Below are 23,166 nucleotides of genomic sequence, written 5' to 3'. Positions count from 1 at the left end.
TACAAAGTTCACCCCCCCCCCCCTGTTGACAAGGCCGCCATGGCAACACTGGAGAGACGCGATCCAGGCGAGGAGCGGGCTTTAGGCCTCTCAGTATTTAGTGAGTTAAAAAGCTGCGTGTGTATCTCCAAGTGATCTGGTGTTTTAGAAAATAAACCCTGTATGTGAGATTTATTCATTTCTTTCTGTGAGCCAACGCACATATACAGATAAAACCACCAACTTTTCTTTTCAGTCATTTGCAGAATGAGATTCAGTCGGGTAATGTGGACTTTAAATGTTGCAACGCGGATATTGATATCAGTGTTTTTCTTCTGGAGCTATCAATGCCTCATATTTTTACACGGATATCCAATACGCTTCATTAAAATTTGACCATATCGATGCAGTAAAAAGTCAATATTTTCTATTCCTGACCACAAACAGCATTTTTTTTTACCATAATAACATATTCAAGCTCTCCAGTGAAACCCAGACAAATATAATAATTTCACGTTAAGGAGCTGTTCGCAGCACGAGAGAAGAAAACCGCCCTCGCCCTTTATTTCTGTTCGCTCTTTGTGTTTTCCGATCTCTGCTCTCCTCTGCGTCTTCCTTCCTTTGTGTCGTGCGAACTCACAATTGCACAACCTCGCTTCTTTCTCACACTTCCACAGACATCACTGACTCTGCAGCCTGGCGTCTTTATTCCACAGTTGAAATGACACAATGCAGGCCCGCCAAGCGGTTTATTCCTGGAGCCGCCTGCTCCGCTGTCTGGCCTCCACAGATATACACAACAACACCTTTCTGTGTGTCCTTGGAAAAGGGACTGTTTGTGTGCCCGGGAGTGTTTGTGTATAAGGCACTCCTCTAGTGTATATGTAAAGTGACGACTTGACAAAGTGGAACAGGAAAAATTACAAGCTGCATTCTCTGGCATTCGTAATTTTCCATCCGTTGGGGGCAACGCAAGGGCATGGAACACAAAAAACACCTGAACACACAAACACACACACACACAATAAAAAAATCATTTACAGCTTATTGGAGCACCTAAACACAAAAGTGCCATTTGTTTCCCACACATACATAAACATGCAATTAAACACATACCTATGGATTCAGTAAGTGTTGTACTTCACACATAGTTTGCTTCCTGAGCACATGCAGTGTGAGAGGTTTGCATTTCCGGAGGTTGATGCTGACATAAAGTTTAAACTCAGTTGAGTTTGTGAACAACGTGTTGGTCGTTAGCGCTGCGGAACCAGTGGCTCACACCATGACTCGTCAAAAAACTGTTCCCACTGCCATTTGGAAAAACTCTCCATGATCCTATCGGCAGTTTGCTGGATTAGCCAATGAGTAGCCTTCTTTCAGGGGAAGGTGGAGCCATTGATTTGTGAGATTGGCATAAAAGAAAACGCTGATTAACCAATCAGAAGCATCTTTTAAACAAAAGTCATCACAAACCCACTATCTCTGGAGTTGTGTTCCCATTGGACCATTGTGCAGGTTGTGATTCATGTCCAGTAGCAGCGTCACAGGAAGCCGTTGCCCTTATAAACATCACAGGGGGATTCAGCTTGTTGAGAGTGGGGGGGTGAACGGACGTGTGGGGCAGGATTCAAATGTCAGACTGGAGAGGAGAGTGTGAGTCCTGTCTCTGACCAACTGCGGATATTTATTATGTACATTTATATATCTTAATACTCAGGTACTTTACTCATTTGAGCCCATATTTAGTTTCTGTACATGATGTCAAACTGTTTGAATTCGCTCGTCCTGATCAATTACAAACCTTCCAGGTGGATGGACAGTGATGGATATGACAGACGATGGACAAATATTCAAACTGTACACTTTTATAGTATTTTTAATAAATTCAATTTTCCACCAGGCTCATAGATGCTGATAGATTTACATCACATCACCTTTTTAATGTGAAAGATTCCACCTCTAGATGGCGACATATTTAGGATTTTCAGAAATCTGTGATCTTCATTGACCTCTGTTTGTTTCCAGTTGTAAGTTAGTTGTAAAGTCTGCAGAAACTCCGAATGAGCCAATGTGAGAGCACAGTAGGAACCTCCGTGCTCCTAACACACAGCAGATGCAAAAATAAATACACAAAAACAATACAAATATCTCAGGAGGCCACACACAGAAGACACTGACGAAGATGTCCAGAGAGTTTGTGGTGATAGGAGCGGACACCGATGTTGATGTGAATCTCTGCAGCATGATACAAAGGTTTCATCCTGCTCATAGGGAGAATGTTTCCTCTTACATTCCCACTCTGCACCGCAAATTTCTTCATAGTTTTATGAATCATTAGCCGGCGGGCACGATCTCAGGTGACAAAAAAGCATTAGTCAGCGGCTTAACTGTAATCAGGCCCAGCAAGTTCAAGAGGAGACTGCAGGTAAGTTTAAAAACAAACTTAAGAGTCATCGAGTATCATCTCTCAGATTCAGTGAGGAAAACTTTGTGTGTGGTGATATACTTTGTTTTCTGTACATTGAAACCACTTGACTGCCTCTAATCTGAGTTAAGAATGATTTACCACTTGTGGCTTCGGAGGCCAAATCCCCAAAACGTCCAAGTCAGGTCACTCCATCGTTAAGTTTTAGCGCTTGCACTCGAATGCACCCGAAATATGTTGTTTTTCCTTTAAATCCGACCGATGCACAGGACAGAGGGAGGAGCAGACCTTCGTGGGGAATGTTAATTTGCATCTAAGGAGAAAAACATATGACAAACATATATAATACTGTACATCCTCAAGTGAACCTTGTTCTGGGAGTGTGTTCTCCTCATCGTTTGTCATCCTGTCTCCTCGTCCGTCGTCTCATGCCCGGCGGAGATTTGCTGGATGCTCCATTAATCCGCGCCGCTTTACTGTCTTAATCCCATTCATTATCGCTGCTCGGGTTTGGCCAGAGGAGGCCAGATTTATGTCTTAGCTCGCTGTTTGCAGGGTTTCTGCCGCTCCTGTTGGTTTTGGAGGGAACTCTGACTCACCGCAGCGCTCCGATCTCTGGAGCTGGCTGCCGAGGACTTCAGACCATCACTGTTCACTCTGTGCATTCTCTGCGGCTGCTGAATTAATGTATGTGTGTTTTTTTTCTTCATAATTTGTCCCTGTGTGTTTAAAAAAAAAAACTTCAGCCCGTTCCAGATGTTTACGGTCAAATGCAGAAGATGGGAAGTGATAGCACGGACGGAGGCATGTAAGGGAAACCAGAGGGAAAAGAGCCATGGGGAAAGAAAACAGTCCAGATATGTAAACAGCGGTTATGGAAGCCTTCAACATCCTCCGTAAACCAAGTTTTAAACAATCATGGCTGAATTGAAGTAAAGGAAACACTAAACATGTGCCATACTAATGTTGTGGTGAATCACAAATTTACAGGGGCGCTGCCAAAGTAAATTAGAAATGCCCATGCGAATTTGATTTACATATAAATGGGATTATGTAATTATCCAGTCATCGATTCCATGGAGAATATTTTGCTTTCGGTACGAAATAAACACTTCAGCCGCTCTATTTTTAGATTCCTGTGTACTCATCCAAAAGCTGCATATGCTCCGCGCACAATCAAGCTCTGTGCCAGTGCCAGTTCTCAACAGAGGTGTCATTAGTGTGTTAATTTCTCTGATTTCTAATGTGCACACACACACACATAGAGGACGTAAAGCTCCTCCACGCTTTACCATTGTTAACAGCGCCTTCTAGTGGTCGACTGCTGAACTGTCCGGAGTAAACCACCTCCACTGGACATGGGCAACTGCTGGGTTACTTACTGGACAGCCACGTTCAAGAAATTAGATTTTGCAGTTCATCAAGAAGAAGAGTGAATACAGTAAAGAGAAGCTGACACCACTTTCAGAAACGCTGCTGCTACAGAGGAAAGGAGGAGAATACAAAAATAAAAAACATGCAGAGATGGAAATAACAGCCCTGAGTGATTTAGAGCACATATGTGGTGCAAGAAGAAGAAGAGGAGGAAGAAGAAGAAGAAGAGGAAGAGGCACACGCTGAAACAATCAGGCGTTATTCTGCGTGCAGGCTATAACATAACACAGCCCAGTTGCACTTAAGTTGTCAGGCTGTTGCCTCAAATCCCAGAGTTCGTGACATCTTTTTTTTGTCTCTCTCTTTCCCTGCACATGACTTTCTATTTTTCCCTGCATGTGTGTGTGTGTCTGTGTGAGTGTGTGTGTGTGTGTGGGAGAGAGAGAGAGAGAGGAAGAAGGGTGGTGTGTGTGCAGGTGGTGCATGGTGGATCGTGCAGCATGGATGCATGGTGTCCAGTGGAAGCAACAGGTGCAGCAGGTGAACCGGAGCAGGTATCAAACTGCCAGGGGGTGGGGGTGTGAACCTGTGACGTATGAACAACCTCCAGGATGAGAACTGCACCCAACCCTGCGTCCACGTCATTGTGACGTGATGTAAGGGGGGGTTTGGGGGGGGGGTCTCTGCTCTTCCAATGACCTTGCGACGAAGATGAGGCACTTGTGGCTCTTCTTCTTCGTGTCCAGATGAACTAAACTGTACATAAAGGAAGTTGTTTCACTCATGAGTCAGATTGAATATGAGCTTGCATGACCTGTTGATTGTGTTTTTTTTTTTTTTATTATTATTTTATTTATTTATTTATTTGTGGAGTAAAACAAATAGAAGACGTGCATGACTGTTTTTTGGATTGGAGCTGAGTCGCTCATGTGCTGCTGACGCCTCTTGCACCTCGGCATCAGTTCAGCATTCAGGGTGAAAGAGCGACCCTCCTCTTCCTCCTCCTCCTCCTCTTCCTCCTCCTCCTCCTCCTCCTCCTCCTCCTGCCAAGCCGTGGTGCGCCTCCTTCCCCTGCTGCGTTTGGGGCTCGGCTACTTTTTTAAAACGCAAGAGGCAGCTCTCAAGTTGATCAGTCTGCTCAGGAAAACCTCTGGTGGTGGAGAAAGTATCTGGGAGTCCAAAGCTGAAGGACGAAGAAGAAGAAGAGAAGTTGAGATTTTCCTGCAAAAGAAAATTGTTGGACCACATATATCTCCTTGTGGAAGAAGCTGCACATATATTTTAAATTTGCTCATTTGAACAAGTTTTTTTTTTGCACGGTGCACAGATCATTATTTTTTTTTTGTGTGTATTTTTTTCTTTTATAGATATAGCACCACTCCTGGATAAAGACTCCTGGCTTTAGCTTTAAAAAAAAATCGGATTATCTGACTGAGAGGCATTGTGTTCATTAGACCAGTCTACCTTTTTTTTTTTTTTTTTTTTTTTTTGCGTGTCTCCCCTCCTCTTCCTCCGCATTTCAGCTGCTCCTCTTAAACCGCAAAGAGAGCAAAACCCCCCAACAATGATTCTGAGCTTCTGCCTCCTGGTGACATTCATCTTGGGGCTGTCCGGCTGCCTGGGCTCGTACGTGCCCTGCGAGCCCTGCGACCAGAAGGCTCTGTCCATGTGTCCTCCGGTGCCGATCGGCTGCCAGCTGGTGAAGGAGCCGGGCTGCGGCTGCTGCCTGACGTGCGCCCTGTCCGAGGGGCAGGCGTGCGGCGTGTACACCGGGACGTGCACCCAGGGCCTGCGGTGCCTGCCCCGGAGCGGAGAGGAGAAGCCGCTGCACGCCTTGCTCCACGGCCGGGGGGTGTGCACCAACGAGAAAGGATACAAACCGGCTCACCCACCCATAGGTAAGACCCGCACCCACCCACCGACCCGGAGACCCACCCGGCTGGTGCACGCATGCAAGAGAGGGATTCGAACCCATTACGCGCAAGGTGGCTGTGGATGATCATGCAAACTGTCCAACAACCCCACTAGAATCTACATCAACCAACCATTATTCTGTTTTTATATATTCTCTATTTGTATATATGTGTGTGTGTCTGTGTTGTGCAGTGTGTGTGTGTCCGCTGCTCCCTGACACAGCGTGTGTTTGACAGATGGTTTTTTGAGGAGCCATCTGATTAACTTCTATCCACCGCAGTGATTAACCAGGCTGCAGGAGCTTACTCCTCCTCGCACCTCCTCGGCTCTTTGTGCACACACACACACACACACACACAATCCACGCACCTTGGTATCCACCGTGCTGTGCTGAGCTTTATTTATATCGTGTATATTGCGGGTTTAATAACAAAAGGCACTTGGTGGGTTTGATGCCTTCCCTGGGTTCCTGGAGAAATGTCGTTCTGAATCTGCGGTGCGTAAAAGGCGCATGGCGTGCCCGCGGGTTGGACGCGTGCCCGTGGGTGTCAAAGCTGCGGGTGGAGCAGATCCCAGGGCTGGTTGACGAGGGTCCACCACCTCCACCCTGCTTTTAAAAAATATTTACATTTCAGTTCAGGCTTTCTCAGCGTCTTGAGCACCCCCAAAAAAGAACTTTATCAGAGAGTGGGTCTGAGTCTGCAGCCTTTAATATCCTGCAGGCTTTAACAAGTGTCTGTCGAGCCCCACTCGCACCTAAACCAAACTGGAGACGTGAAATCGATCCGTGCGCAGGGAGAAAGCGCAGAGACGGTTTCACAGACTGCTGAGGTGCTGCTCCACTTACTTTGCCTCCAAGTTTAAAAAGCAGAATCTAGATAGATTTAGGTCTTCGGGCTGCCCCTAGGGTGGTGTTTAGAGTCGGATTACCACTAAATCTGTAGAGAGAGAGAGAGAGAGAGAGAGGGAGAGAGGGAGGGAGGCTAGAGAGCTCAGCCAGAATCCCTGAATGATTTAAGACAGTTCTCGGTGCAGCAGAGAGCTCTCCACTGTCACTCAGAGGGTTTTTTAGCAGCTTGTCAACAACTGGATAAGTAGGTGACAACCACAAAGGTTTTGGCCTCACGCCTCATTCTGTTAGAACAGCTTTTCCACTGGGCCGGTTCCTGGGCTGCTGACAGAATCATCAGGCTCCGTGCAGCTGGTGGGGCCCAACCCCCCTCACCTCTCCTCCCAGTGATGCACCAACAGAATGTGTGTCTAAAAATACACAACACACACCTGAGCATTGATCAGGGACTGGTGTAGAGGTAGACTGTGCTCTGTGTGTGTGTGTGTGGGAGGGTGGGTGTGTTTGCACTCACGTATGCTTGGGCGGGGCTATGCATGTGTGTGTGTGTGTGTCTGGGTGTGCATTGTGTGTGATTGTTGTGACACCTCAGGCAGTTGTGTCTCACTCTGACTTTGCACACACACGTTGGTGTTTCTATCTTAGTGAGGACACTCATTGGGGTTATGCATTCCCTATAGATCCTGACCTTAACCCTAACCATCCAAACTAAATGACTAACCCTAACACCAAAACCGAGTCTTAACCCTCAAACAGCCCTGTGAAGAAGTGAGGAACCGGTCAAAATGTCACTTTCCAGACAAATGTCCTCATTCTGTAGGCTGGTCCACACTAGGATATGAGTTCAGGAACACACACACGCACACACACGTTGGTGCTTCTATCTTAGTGAGGACACTCATTGGCGTAATGCATTCCCTATAGACCCTAAGCATCCAAACCAAGTGAATAACCCTAAAACTGAGTCTTAACCCTCAAACATCCCTGTGAAGAAGTGAGGAACCGGCCAAAATGTCACTTTCCAGACAAATGTCCTCATTCTGTAGGGTCCAACCCTGGTCCCCAATAGGACATGAGTTCAGGAGCACACACACGCACACACACGTTGGTGCTTCTATCTTAGTGAGGACAATCATTGGTGTAATGCATTCCCTATAGACCCTAACCATCCAAACTAAATGACTAACCCTAACACAGAGTCTTAACCCTCAAACATCCCTGTGAAGAAGTGAGGAACCGGCCAAGATGTCACTTTCCAGACAAATGTCCTCATTCTGTAGGGTCCAACCCTGGTCCCCACTAGGATATGAGTTCGGGAACACACACACGCACACACACGTTGGTGCTTCTATCTTAGTGAGGACACTCATTGGCGTAATGTATTCCCTATAGACCCTGACCCTAACCATCCAAACTAAATGAATAACCCTAACCCCAAAACCGAGTCTCAACCCTCAAACAGCCCTGTGAAGAAGTGAGGAACTGGCCAAAATGTCACTTTCCAGACAAATGTCCTCATTCTGTAGGCTCTATGCCTGGTCCCCACTAGGATATGAGTTCAGGAACACACACATGCACACACACATTGGTGCTTCTATCTTAGTGAGGACACTCATTGGCGTAATGTATTCCCTATAGACCCTGACCCTAACCATCCAAACTAAATGAATAACCCTAACCCCAAAACCAGGTCTTAACCCTCAAACATCCCCGTGAAGAAGTGAGGAACCGGCCAAGATGTCACTTTCCAGACAAATGTCCTCATTCTGTAGGCTCCAACCCTGGTCCCCACTAGGATATGAGTTCGGGAACACACACACTCGGAGCCTGACTTCTTTGTCGGCCCTCGGAGGTAACCAGAGCATCTTTTCCTGCCGCTGGCCGTGCACTCGCTCACTGCATGGGCGCTCAGTCACAACGCAGTGATTCAGCAGAATGCCTCGGGCTGCCTCTCTCCTCTGAAGGGCCTTCTGTCAGACGGCCTCGGCTGATGGGAACTGTGGAGGCCGGCTTCCTGTGGTGTGGGGTTGCAGCTGTCTGTGTGCTCCACCAGCTGAGCAAGGCAAACACAGGGAGGAGGAGGAGGAGGAGGAGCTGGAGTGTCGGTGGAGGCCATGAGAGCTGCAGCCTGCTGAACACTGACTGGTGCAGCCAAACAATGGGAGAGAGGAATCTTTGCTATACTCCCACCCCACCACCACCTCCCCTCCTCCTTCTACTGCTCATGTAAAAAAAAATAAAAAGCACCGTGGCCGTCACTCTGCAGTCTGGCTCCGTGTCCCAGCAGTGCATTAATTCATGTTCTGCCTGTGCTGGGCTCCCAGGAGCTGCTCGGGGGGGCACTTAGATTTCTGTAAGCGAGCGAATCAGACCCGGGTGAAAGCTTGCCAACAGATATGACTTCATGGCAGCAGCGGGCCCCTCTCGTCCTTACAGCTTCTGAAGGGGGCCTTATGTTTGAAACAGATTGCTCTTTGCCAAGAAACAAAAGATGATTAGGGAGTGGCTCCAAATCCAGAAATACTCACATGGACAGAAAGGCTGTGGCCCTTATTAGCATAGCAACAGGAAACCTGGGGCCTGTACCCATGAGGTGCATGCTTTACATTGGTCTTGGCTCTTCAGAGGCAGTTTTAACCTGTTGCCAGACGCTTTCAGCTACATTGACATTCCCAACACTTAGTGGGTTTTTTCACACATCGCATGTATTTGTCATGATTACTTTCAATCATCAGTAGGTGAAGCAAACGCAGGCGTCTGATGCTAAACGCTTGCCAGAGAACTTCACGTAGGCTTACACCACATCTATGGTAACACTGTTGCTTTCACGTACAGAATTGCTTGTCATCGGGTTCTTCTAGAAAGTAATGTCAACTTTGAGAATCACCACCTGCTTTCTCCGTGTCCCACAGCTGGTTACTGGGTTAACCAGCTCCGTCCACACACTCGGACTAATGACAACCAGCCACCGTGCCCTGTGAGCTGCTGTGTGCTGGCACAGACATGCCACGTTCGATATAGCTCCGGTCACGTGTGTGTGTTCCCGGCTGCCTGACAGCTTCATGATGGGCTCATGTGAAAGGAAAGAGCGTATGTGGCTTTCCAGCCCGTCTCACCTTGAACATCTGAGACAGCGCAGTGAAAGCTTAGCATGCTGCAACTGATCTGTTGCAGGTGCTGCGGAGAATTATCGCAAAGGTCACTTTGCCGAAGTATCACACGACAGGACTTTGAGAAAAAAGCACACAATTCATGGAAAATGAGATGCTGGGGAGGGGGGATAGATTACCTGTTCCTTAGATATGACACCCGGGCTTTTATTTAAAGCATATTTCCACGTGTAAAACTTTAAAGAGGGATATTATTCGTTCGGCTTATCGGTCGCTGACACCCAACCTGCTGGTGTCGACAGCCGTGACAGAAATCAACACTGCGGTCTCAAGCGTGCGATACAAAAGGCAAGGATGGCTGCATGCTGCGCTCTGAGATGATGTCACATGTGTTTAGACCTGACCGGTGATCTCACCGCTGACACCTGGTTAGAGGCCAGCACCGGCACAAGAGAGCACTCCACAGGGGAGCTGTTGAAAACTCAAATCACTAGTCGGGCTAAAAACACACAGTCCTCTTGAGTTTCTGAGACAATGGAGCCTCCGATGTCGGCTCTGCAGCGTCGGTGTTGCTGTGAATGTGCGACAGGTGAAACTTTAACTGTGTGTCCCAGCTGCTAAATCCCATCTTATGGTCACGCAGAAGAATATTGTAAAAGTAAAATGGTGTCTGTGTGGTTGCCTGAACCTTTCAGGGCGCGCTTGGTCTCGCACCATCGAGCTGGTGTCAAACGCAAATTAAACGTGAAGCCGGTCTTTCACCCGCTGTGATGTTTCTGGTCACGCTGCTCGGAGACCGGCCCTGTACAGTAACGCTCGACACTCGCCAGAATAGCTGCTTCAGCCGCCTCGGAGTGAGAACATCGTCACACCCAGCAATTGTGTTGTGGTGTCGGTGACCCAAAAAGAGATTGTGTCCCAGCTCAGCTGTGGGACGAGACCTCAGACCAAAATTAGGAATGTACAGTAGAAGGGCCGTGAGCCTCCCTCTGATATTCTACTGTTCACATGAGCCTCTGTTTACACTGTGGAAGCTGTAAACAGGTCAGAAAGTTTGCTTACCTATAGGAGCATTTCCCACCGGGAGCGATTCTCTATCGCCTCACAAGTCCTGTTTTGTGAGTTATTATCCTTGAATTGTTCTCGCTGCTATTTATACCGTGCATTGAGAAAAGCAGGAAACTTTTTGATTGCAATGAACATATTCTGCGTGCACAATACCATGGGAAGAGAGATTTCCTGCATGTTCGGGAGCTGATTGAGAGCATGCAAGAATTCCCTCTGGAACAACAGGATATAAGGGTCAAAACATAATTCCTTTACTCTGGCGGTGAAAAAAAAAAAGCACGGACCGAACATTTGATAAAGTCTGTATTTTGTGAAGCCAGTGTCAGTGTCTTAAAGCCTAAAGCTGTCAACTCTGTGCAGATGATGTAACTTGCCTATAACCGTGCTATCATTCTAGTTTGACACTTGTTTTATCACCAGAATCTTCCAGCAGACTCATTTCTTTTGGGTCATCTGGACCTGAGTGGTGACTCGGCTGTTCACACCTCCCTCTCTGCTCCAGAAGCTGCTGAGGGTTATCGGGCCGTGGCCTTCCTTCAAATATTAAGTAGCTGAGGCTGAAGGATGGTTTACTAATGTTGTACGTTATATGGCGCAGGCCCTGGGGCTCATTTATCCTCACAATTATCTTGTCATACCCCCTGTTGAGATCACACAGCAGCCCTATTCACCAGCCTCTTACATCGTGTAAAGATGTAATTTCAGATGCTGCACAGAGACTTAATCGAAGGCAGGGCGAAAAACAAACATGGCTGTAATGCTGCGAAATCCAAATGAAAGGTGGGAGAATCTACTGTTTATTCTTATTTCCCTATCTAAACGGTATGATTATAGTCTTTAAGATCCAGTGGGGAGAGAACATCCAAAGAAGGAGTAGCTTATCTTTAATGCTTTGGACGGCCGCCCGTAAGGAACTTGGGATATTCATGAAGCATAATTGTGCGCAGATGTTAATTTTTAAACAGAGAAGTATCAGGTGCACCTCCTCTGGCTTCTCTGCTCCTCTCGTTCTAATGAAATCTCCAGCTCGGGCCCAGGGAGAGAGATAGCGGCGCAGCTGAATGGACGAGCTGCACATGACTCGGCTCCCTTGGCGGCTGGCCAGTGTCTTGGCTGAGTTTCAGGAGTTAAACACAGACCCTCTAAGCCTCCTTTACAAGCTGGGTACCCTGAGCATGGAAAAACTGAGTTTCTGTGGCCGCACTGAAGAGCCCACTTCAGAAGAGATGAATTTAGTGATTTTGCAAAGTAAAAGGAGAAAAGGAGTCCGACTCTATTGTGTTAGGGAAAAGCTCCGTGAATGTCAAATAGCAGATCACAAACCTCGTTTCTAACACTGGTCTCTAATATTTCCTGTGACTTGTCACTTGCTTGTAAGGTGAGAAGAACTGATGTCGTCTTTAGTCCGACCGTTTGTTTGCTCGAATGACATTACACACGAAACAAGAATGCATTAAAAAGGGTCTGGGTTTTTTTTCAACAGCACGTTCCTGTTGCCAAATATGTGGCATTTTAATTAAGTGCCCTGAGAAATCATTGGACTGTCGAGTAAAAAAATGAAGAGTTTTTCCACAGCGGTCACATGCGTGGTGTACACAGGAATGCTTGTTTGACGTATTTATTTATAGCAAGTAATAGCTCGGTAGTCTGAGCGGAGAGACACAAGGACATATCTAAACACAAACCAAGGCCTGCCAAGTCATGAGTTGTGAGATTAATTTCAAAGAGACGGCCGAGCGGCACAGAAGCCAAAGACCCAATTCTGGTAATCACCCTGCCCCCACCTCGCTTCCCTCCCAGAGACTCCAGACGCTCACGCTGTGTCAGGCTCTTTGAACATCAGTTTCTTGGAGCTCGCGTCCTTGTTACATCTCAGCGCCTTTCTCCACGGCGGCTGTGTACTAACAGGCCAGGCAAGCGGAGTTATGGCAACTCGTTAAATCATATTTTCCAAACGCACAACCCCGTATACAAGCGCACAAGTATGGAAGTCGACTTGGCTTCCAGCGGCAGCCGGCCCACGCTCCGCCGCCAACATTCCTCTCTGGTTCAGTGCGTCTGGCCCTGTGCACCACGGCGGGTTTCCTTGTCAGATAAATATAACCAGGGTCATCCACTGGCACCAGCGCTTCAGCCAGTTGGGGCCTGGCAAAGTCCCCACAATAACTCTGTACTTATGGTACAGCTAAGCCAAAGGGGGGGAAGAGCAGAGGGCTTCTTTCTGTGGCCTCAAAGAACCTCTGGCTGGGGGTCCGGGCTTAAGAGGCTGAGCCCCAAAGATAGGAGAGTGGGGGTTGGGGATAAAGGACCTCAACCTGTGACTATCCTATCAGGAGGGAGGTCCAGATCCCTGGGACTGCAGTGCCCTCTGGGGGAGCAGGACTCGGGTCCGAGGACTTCAGGACATGTGACAGAAATGCACCGAGCATTTACAAGTCCACATAAGCAACTGGATTTTTCCTCCGCTTGACATTTGAATCAGTTTAATGTGGGACACGTCGCTATAGCAACCCAGCGCTCGCAGGCCCTATTGCAGTCAAGCAGTCCAGATAATGTGTTTGCACATTTTTCCAGAAACGTGATGCCCTTTCCCAATTTCTGTGATTTTTTTAAGTGGTCAACATTTGTCTCTAACACACCGAGTATCTCTACTGGAGGAGGTGTTTGTAGATTACCGGGCAAATCTCTGCTCGTGTTCTCATGGACGCAGATCAGCTGTAATTCGTCTCACGCGATTGGATGTCAGCGTATCACTTCCCAGGAAGTGATATAAGAGAGTTTGGGGCGTTGGAAAGCGGTGGTGGGTGAGAAAAGCCCAGTTAAGCCGGAGTTTTACCGTAGCTGTTCCATCAGCTGTTGATCTAAGCTCCTGCCTCCCCTCCCCTGTAAACAAATGTTAGGCAACATTTGGTGGCACGAACCCTGGGAAACGCACCTGGTGTTGTATTTATGCTGCTGCGGCGAATGAGCTGCGATTTATGATCATAGGTCAACAATGAGTGTTTCTGGGTGAAACATTAGCCGATGTGGTGATGCTTTACATTCTTAAATCCTAAATCTGTTTCAAACAAAGTTAAATGAAGAGCTGTTTTTATTGGAATAACCCTGTAGATACAAAAAACTTGTATTTGCAACAAGAAGTAAATCATTTTTTTGTGACTTCTATATAAATACTGTTATGTTACACGCAAGCAGAGATGCTGGAATTTCTGTTGAAGCTATACAACTGATTAAGTAAAATATATTAATATCGAGACATTGTTGTGCTTTCAGCTCCGTGGGTCGTTAAGCGTCTTCCAGTTCCTTGTTTTGCTTTCACAGCGCTGCAACTTAATTGTTTAGTTTCAGTCACACGTTGTTTTCCAGCTGTAGAAAGTCACAGATCTCAGTGGAAATGCTCCGATGAAATACAGTATATTGCAAACCTTGCAAAACGACAACAACAAAAGTGATCATTAGATTTAAACTCGCCAAGTGTTAACATCCATATTTAGTTGGATTGTGATAAAATGTCGTTGGCAGTTTTTGAGTTTGGGCTTTTAGTCCAGGCAAGGAAACCCATTTTGGAGCCAAAAATAGAAGTAATTGTAAAATAATTTTTTTCAGCATAGATTATTTCTATGAGGTGTCCAGAACAACATACTAAAAGTCCTAAGAAATCGTAGTTGAGGAAATATGTTTAATTCTCATCAATGTGTTTCAATAAGGCCCGGCAACAATACACCCCAAAAAGATTTTTTTTTTTCTTTACTCCTATCAAAATGAAACTTTACACAATGAAAGTAGCCATGAAACGTAACATTTTTTGTATTACAAGTTTCTTTGAAAATGAATTTATGTATGTATTTGTAATACATATGAATGGTGTTTGCCTATGCAAATTAGGACATATTCAATAAGTGTGGAGCTCATGTGCTTGTCAAATTCATTTCAAAAGAAACTTGTAATACAAAAAATGTTACGTTTCATGGTTACTTTCATTGTGTAAAGTTTTATTTTGATAGGAGTAAAGGAAAAAAATAGTCATTTTGGGGTGTATTGTTGCCGGGCCTTATTGGCACACATTGATGAGAATTAAACATATTTCCTCAACTAGGATTTCTTAGGACTTTTAGTATGTTGTTCTGGACACCTCATAGAAATGATCTATGCTGAAAAAAATTCTTTTACAATTAGTCGGTCGTAAAACGCTACTTTGCCTGGACTATTTATGTGAATTTACATTATTTACATTTCCCTTCATATTCAGCAGAGGGCAGGCACAGCACACCAGCCTGAAGTGAACAGTATACATACCAGTGCATGAATCCACAGCTGCATATGTTAGACTATAGATATAAGTGTGTGACATTGATTGAGCATCTTGTGTTCGTTCGGTGCAGATCGCGAGTCCCGGGAGCACGACGACACCATGACCACAGACATCACAGAGGAGCTCCAGCCCGCTAAAGTGCCACTCCTTCCTAAAGACATCGTGGTCAGTAAAAAAGTCCACGCCATGCGCAAGGAGCTGAAGAGGAAGCAGGGCAAGCAGCGCTCCATGGGCTCCCCCATGGACTACTCCCCTCTGCCCATCGACAAGCACGAGCCCGAGTTTGTAAGTATTCAATGTTCCTGTGTCTAGACTCTGGTAACTCCCAAGTAGTGATAACTGTGACAAACAGCTGGTGCCTTGTAACCACTTCCTACATCTTAATTCACGCTTAATTGGAGATTAACGTGAGTGATGATCGTGACCCTGTTGCTGTCTCTGCCTCCGAAGGGTCCGTGCAGAAGGAAACTGGACGGGATCATTCAGGGGATGAAGGACACTTCTCGTGTCATGGCTCTGTCTCTGTACCTCCCCAACTGTGACAGGAAAGGATTCTTCAAGCGCAAGCAGGTGAGTTTCATGCTTTCATGTGAAATGTCACGTTCTCACACATGTTTAGACTCTTTTCCTACCACCACCAGGAACTTAACCCTCACGCCAGAGTAAGAAATTGATCAAAACCAGTTCATATCTGTGGAATTGTTGCAAACAGTGGATTTTATTCCCCGAGAATCTGTTGCTAACAGGAAAATAACCTCAACATTTCACAAACATGCCACTCAAGTAGTCAAGGTGTTTATACAATTATATATCATATCATATATTATATCATATTATATCATACTCTTTGTATATTCTTTGTATATATAAGTCTATATACACATATTTCTACATGTTAATACTATTATTATTATATTTACTATTATTATTATATATACTGTTGCTGCCATTATTACTATATACTGCTATTATATTGGTATAATTACTATCATATATAAGTATATATTATGTTATATTATATAAAATATATACTGTACTATTTTTATATACTGTCTAACATTACCATCATATCATCAGTACTATTACCATCATCTTGCCACTGCACCTTATCTACCTATTTATCTTTTGTTTCTGTTTTTATTCTTTCTACCTCAATATTTTTTATTTTATTCTATTGTATTGTATTTTATTGTATTAAATTATACCGGCTGTTATGATGACTTTATTTCCCTTCGGGAATGAATAAAGTAATCTATCTATCTATCTATCTATCTATCTATCTATCTATCTATCTATCTATCTATCTATCTATCTATCTATCTATCTATCTATCTATCTATCTATCTATCTATCTATCTATCTATCTATCTATCTATCTATCTATCTATCTATCTATCTATCTATCTATCTATCTATCTATCTATCTATCTATCTATCTATCTATCTATCTATCTATCTATCTATCTATCTATCTATCTATCTATATTAAAGCTATACAAGCTCTCTCCACCTTCTCTAACCCGTTCCTCTGACCTCTGACCCGCAGTGCAAACCGTCTCGCGGCCGCAAACGAGGCATCTGCTGGTGCGTGGACAAGTACGGCGTCCAGCTCCCGGGGACAGACTACAGCGGGGGGGACATTCAGTGTAAAGACCTGGAGAGCAGCAACAACAACGAGTGAAAAACCAGGAGAGGACCAACCCACCGCGACCCCCCTTATCCCCCCTTGTCCCCCCTAAACCAACCACACGTGACCCCGGGTCCACGCCTCCTTCTCCACGAGTCACACCTGTATGCTCCGCCCCTCCGTTCACCTCAAGATTCTTTGTTTTTTTCAAATCGGAGAGAAAGAAAAGATCCAAACGAAAGAACAGGCTGAAAAAAGGACACCTGTATTTTTTTTCTTTTTTTTTTTCTGTTTCTTTTCTGTTGTTGACCAAGCACTCATCTTCGAAATGAGGGGGGGGATGGGGGGGGGGGGAGAGTCCCAGGAGATTGAAATAGATCCCTTGACTATTGCAAGCGGGGACCCCCCCTTGAGCCGGGGCGCCCCCTGATGGCAGATCCATGAAAATATATGCACTCAATGGATATATTTTTATAGAAGCTGGGGGTTTTCAAGTACAACACTTTGTATGATGTAAAAAAAAAAAAATAATTAACACAACAAAATCCTATTGAAGGTAGACAAAGCATCAGGCACTTTGATGCGATGCTACCGTGGAACTGACAAATTGGGAAGAAAGGAGCGATTTGCTGTCGACTCTCTCTCTGGGTCCGTGGTTCTGTCAGAGCACTTATGAAAAGAGGAACCTGCTTAGATGTGTGTGTGTGTTCGACAACTTCACAAAACGATGCATGCATGAATGTGTGTATGTGTGTATACAGTGCGAGTGCGTGGTGTGTATCGGCCTCTATGTTGGCGTATGACGGAGTGAGCCTATTACAAAAAAAAAAGAAAAGGAATGTCCTAATTCCTCTCTCTCTCTCTCTCTCTCTCTTTGGTTGTGTCACGAGTACCGGTAGCGCTCGACGTGGTCTTGGGGGCGGGGCCTTCTTCTCTTTATCGTAAACGTAATGTCTCGGGACACGGAGCGTTCACCGAACAAACGAGTGACGAACCCACGTGTAAGTGGCTCTTCGACGATGTAGCTAGCCTGATATGCCAACTGTGCCTATTAGAACAGACAATGCCATGCAGGGCGACACGGAGCTCAGAGAGCGCCGCCCTGCTGGCGGAAGAACGATTTTTTTTTCAGCCCAGGCGACGAACGGGACTCAAGTTTGACGTTCGATTCCTTTTTTCGGGGGGGGGGGAAACTCAGTGCGTGAAAAAAATCCGAACTTGCCAGTCGGGCCGGTGGCTTCTCTGACCCAGTTGTGTGAAGTGTAGTTTTGTATGGTTTTTTTGTTTGTGCTGTTTTCTTTGCCTTCAGTGAAGTAAAGACCGCCCACTTTTGAGCCATGTTCCTTTGATCAAGTGGTTTCCCCTCAGTACTGCTACTACAGTGTAACCATGGTGTATTACGTTACTTTTTAAATATAGTTATTGAATGTTGTTGTTTTTCTTTCCTGTAGAAACAAAGTATGACAACGATGTTAATTGTGCTTGGGGGGAAAAAAGACACAAACAGATTTTTAGCCTTGTAAGAATTTGAATAGCAGCCTGTCGGGAGAGTCACTCTCCAGAGAAGCTAACCCCTCTGGAACCGTTCTGCTCACACGCCTCCAGGAAGCAGGTTCTCCACCTCCTGCGTTTCAGGAGGAGGAGCCAAGGAAAACACAAACACAAACACACAAACGTTACAGGTTACTACAGGGTCGTTTAAAGTAGAGTTGTTCTCTCTCTCTGTGTTCAAATCACAGTGCCTTCCTACATGCAAATACATAAAAACAGTGACGTGAAAGTGACACGGGGCAACTCAGTTCGTCAGACCGCCCCCCCGCCCGCCGCCCCCCCGCCCGCCAGGGGCCGATACTTGACCCCGACGACAAAGAGGGGTCGAGGGTTCGTTCTGATCTGAGAGAACAACTCATGAATGTGGTGGTTCTTGTAAACGGTGTCGGCGACGCTTTGCAAAAACCCGTGTGGGATCTCTGCCCCCCCCCTCTTTCTTTGACAACCAATAAGCTAGGGTTCTCGCGTTTTTTCATGTGAATGCCAATGTATATGATTGCCAGAGAGAGGAAGAACGTTTTCCTTTGCTGCAACAAAAGGGAAAAAAAGAAATGACGTGGTGATGCGTCCTGAACGGCGTCACATGGTCACGGTTCCTCGCCCCCGTCCCCCCCCCCCTTCCAACACCAAATCCCCCCCACTACCACTTTCGAGAAAAAAAAAAAAAAAAAAAAGCAGCTTGCACTTATTTCAGTTACTCACTATTGATATTGACACACAACGACGTCCTAAGATGTGGGATCACGATGAAGTTAGTGGAACAAATTGTACAAAAAAAAAAAAAAAAAAAAAAAAAAAGATGAAAAAAATATACAGCCACAAAAAGCTAAATGTTGTGTTACCTCGTGCCGGCCTTGTGAAGGCGTGGCCTCGAGGTGATGTTTGTTGACAGGGGCTGTGCACGCGGCCCACGCCTGGGACCTCCAATACACACTAGCAACTTCTAGGGAAACTTTAGATTAAAAAGTAACATGCAGCTAGGGATGTTCTCGTGGCGTCTCGAGAGGAGAGAGAGGAGAGAGGCGAGGAGGAGGAGGAGCGGGCGCCACGGGGGGGGCGGGGCGGTGGTCATCATCGGGGCATCGCCACTTCAGCGACTGCATGATATTAGATACAGCTAGCACGACGGTTACCAGGTCTCAGAGGCACTGAAATCTGGGGAAATACGATACTGCAACCAGGAGTCGCATTGATCAAGTTACCTCTTCGACTGGGATACTCTCAGGTTTTTTCAAAACAACGACATATCTGATATCTGGGATCGTTCGATGTCCGGATCAGTCAAGGGTGTGAATACTATCAATGTTCCAAATGAACTCTTCATTGTGTCCCCTCCCCCCCTCATCCACACACACCTGCTTGCGAGTAGCGACTTCCTCAGTTTTCTTGTCTCCTCCTGGTTTGAACTCATATTCACATTTCATACTTCAGTAGTACAGTAATGACAGAACAGCTTTTTTCTGAATACATAACACTTTTTTGGATGTAACGAGTCAACACACAATTGGTTTTTCATTAATTTGGTTTTTCACTGGCTTGTGACATAGACCCATCGGTGGCCGGGAGGACAGTGGGAAATTCAAATGGTCAGTATTTGGAAACTACATAAGGCGAATAAAAAGAATAAAGACAAAAAAATCTCAAATTATTAAGTGAATATCACTGTGTAATATTTATTCAACTTGTAATTTATGTACTCTTTTAACCTTTGTCCTTTTTTTGTTATGACAAAGCATTTATTTAAATAAAGTTACGTATTCATTTAAAACATCTTGGTGAGGTTTTTCATTTCCAGTGTTTTCTCTCCATGTTCAACTGAGTCGAAGTCAAAGTTTGCTTGAAATGTGCCGTTTGAAGTGGAATCACCGCGATAGTAAACACCGACTAATCTCCAGGGCACGAGCTGATAAACCTCTTAGACATTAGTCTGAGACACCCAGGGATCCCATGCAGCATGCAGGATGTGACTGTATAAGGCCCCGAGGGCAAGTCACCTGGTTGTCAGCGCCGTGCTCAGAAAAAAGATTGCACAGGAACAAGGGAGTCATTTACCACCAGCTTCAACTTCAAGGAGGAAGATGTTATGGAAAACTTACATTTATCACCACTTTGAAGGCAGAATGGACTCCTGTGAGAAACACCTCCTGATGAAGACACACACACATGCTGCCAAACACAAGAACACAAGCGGAAGAAAAGCTGTGGAGAACAAGTAAGTGATGTCAACAGGTCAAAGGTCAAGCAGTTTCCCACAGAAATATAATCAAACCAGGTTCAACTTCACTGATACGACTTCTGATGAGTTATTTGTTTTCAGTTTCTACATGAGGACTGAATATTAAAGGGATGTTCTCATGCTTCCCCACAGAGAGGGTGTCTGGTCACTTTTATTCCCTCATGGGTTCCAGGAAGCGACAGAATGGGACCTTTTTTCATTTTGGGGTGGGGGGGGTGGGGGGGCATCAAAATCTCTCCCCCCCGGGGACCTCAGGGCTTTGACCAGCTGCAGATGTTGGTGATTTGAAGCAGGGCATGAAAGGGTGGAGGGCCCAGCAGTTCCTGTATGGCAGATCAAGGCCGCCGTAAAGGTTGTGGTATGTTTCAGTGTGTGCGTGTTTCAGTGTGTGTGTGTCTGTGTGTGTGCGTGCATGCATGTGGCAGGGACAGCACAGACTTTGACTTCAGGGAGGAGGGAAACACGTGTTGGAGATTTGATTTGTGAGGCAGTGAACATGACAATTACTTTTTTGCCTTCAAAGAAACTGACAACTGCACTTAGGGCTTCAAAGCATTTATGCCCCTTTTATTACATAATTAGGCCCACGACGTTGGATGGCTTCATCTAACATCAACTCACGCACCTCACCCCCCCCCATCCCCAGAGCCGTCCCACCGCTGTGCAGAGCCCGTTTCTAATCCCCCGGGACCCCCACACGCTGCAGAGAGGGACCACTCCCGACCCCTCCGCACGTCTGTGTACACAAACATTCGATGAAACCAGCGATCAGTGTTGTTCAGTCACAAACAAGAAACCCTGGAGACGCTCCGACCTGCCTGTACATCGATTCGCCCCCGCGGCTGATTATCATTAAAAGCGACTTTCAGGAATCACGGGGGGGGGGGGTTACTTCGAGACAAAAGCTTACAAATAGCATGCAGATGTTTACACTGCATAATTGGGATCTTTGCAAATCACTGCTTGTGCTCGTGTGTAATAGCGTCTCTCAGAGCGGTGATGGCGGTTTTCCTTTGATCACCGGGACGGAGATTAAAGGAGATACAAAAGAATTTACAGCAAGTCGAGAGTAAATAACACGACTTTCTCGGGGGAATCCTCCCGATGCTGGTGGTAGACGACGGCAGACAAGTGGCTGCTGGTTTGCATCCAAGCCCTTTCATCAAAGATGGACTTAGAGGCGTAATCCCAAATGGAGGGTTCTCCAGCGCCGATCGGAAGTGACTGTGAGAATCACAACTGCATGTTGGGTAAACTGAGTCAGAGAGGCTGCTGCTTTACATCCTACGAGCCAGAAGAAGAAGAAGAAGAGCATCTCCAGGTGCTGAACTCTGCTGTGGCTCTTCTCTGGCTTCTATTCAATTTGTACTCATCTAAGTAACTGTAACTTTGGAGTAAAATGAGTAATTAAAATGCAGCTATGTCACTGCAAATAGTTGAGACTGGATTAGAAACCAACATTGTAAATAAATACAAGACGACGGAAACTTATTCGGAAGAGGAAATGAGGCTGAACAGTAAAAGTACTTTGAGCCACATCTATGTTTCAGTCCTCTGAATCCATAGAATTACTTTGATGGGTAAAACCATAGATTTATATATAAAGGCTAGATGTCTAGTTCGACGGAGCCGGACGTCCGCACATGGCGGCCATCTTGCTAGGGGGCATCTCGCTCACCCATAGCATTGTGTTGGTAGTGGTAAATAACCATAACTTGCTCAATTTTCAACCGATTTTTAAACGGTTTGGTTTGTTGTAAACGTCAGAGATGTAGATATGACACTGCATACTTATGAATAATTATGTTATTTTCTAAAAAAAATGAATAATTTATGCAGTGTCATAACTACATCGCTGGCGTTTATAACAAACCTAACCGTTTAAAAATCGGTTGAAAACTGAGCAAGTTATGGTTATTTACCACTACCAACACAATGTTATGGGTGAGCGAGATGCCCCCTAGCAAGATGGCCGCCATGTGCGGACGTTCGTCTCCGTTGGCCGGCAACGCAGACGAGACATCTAGCCTTTATATATAAATCTATGGGTACAACACTATTTTATCCAATGGACAATTAGAATAAAAGTCAAATCGTAATAACCTGTGATTTTCCTATAGAATAAAGGTTTTATTCAGCCTCTGGTTCAGTGTCAGTGCACCTGCAGTGAAAGTGTTAACGAGCACATGTGCACTTATTGCCTGCTCTGGTTCACTCTCATTATATAAAGCTGAAGTCTTACCTCCTGGTTTGCTCGTGTCCCATCACATCCGTTACAGTGTGTTTTTTGAATTGAAGGTTTTTTCTTCTACGTCGGTGAAACACAGTAATCTGCTTTTTTCCCCCCTCCGCTTTCAATGAATCTATTGTCTCACTTCCTGCTGACATTGGAGCACCTTGTCATTTCAACAAAGATAAAACAACAATTATTTTGTTAACATTCAACAAGTAGAGCTTCCGCGAGTCTTAGACACAGGCCCACCATCAACATAGCAACGGAAGCTGTCGAATGCTAACTGAAGGAATAGTAGTCGGAAAGTAGGGCGAATCAACACAAATATACACGTGAGTGCTTTCGCACACATGCACGCACACAAACACACACACACACACACAGCACGAGAGAGAGAGAGAGGAAAGAGAGGCGAGACAATCACTCAAGCACAGATACTAACCCATACTGTTCCAACTGCTAAACTCTCCTCAGCCCATTGTGCCCG

General features: G+C 45.6%; 1 protein-coding gene across 1 annotated transcript; it reads left to right on the top strand.

Moving 5' to 3' along the window:
* Positions 1 to 4,901: 4,901 nt before the first annotated feature.
* On the top strand, positions 4,902 to 16,986 carry LOC133021720 (insulin-like growth factor-binding protein 5). Its single transcript, XM_061088685.1, has 4 exons — positions 4,902 to 5,676; positions 15,103 to 15,317; positions 15,483 to 15,602; positions 16,579 to 16,986. Exons 1-4 carry the CDS (start codon positions 5,343 to 5,345, stop codon positions 16,711 to 16,713), a joined length of 804 nt encoding a protein of 267 aa, XP_060944668.1. The 5' UTR covers positions 4,902 to 5,342; the 3' UTR covers positions 16,714 to 16,986.
* The last annotated feature ends 6,180 nt before the right edge of the window (positions 16,987 to 23,166 follow it).

The sequence above is a fragment of the Limanda limanda genome, chromosome 16, assembly GCF_963576545.1.
Source record: "Limanda limanda chromosome 16, fLimLim1.1, whole genome shotgun sequence".
NCBI lineage: Eukaryota > Metazoa > Chordata > Actinopteri > Pleuronectiformes > Pleuronectidae > Limanda > Limanda limanda.
Note: the sequence above shows the minus strand (reverse complement) of the source record. Positions and strands in the feature narration are given on the sequence as shown.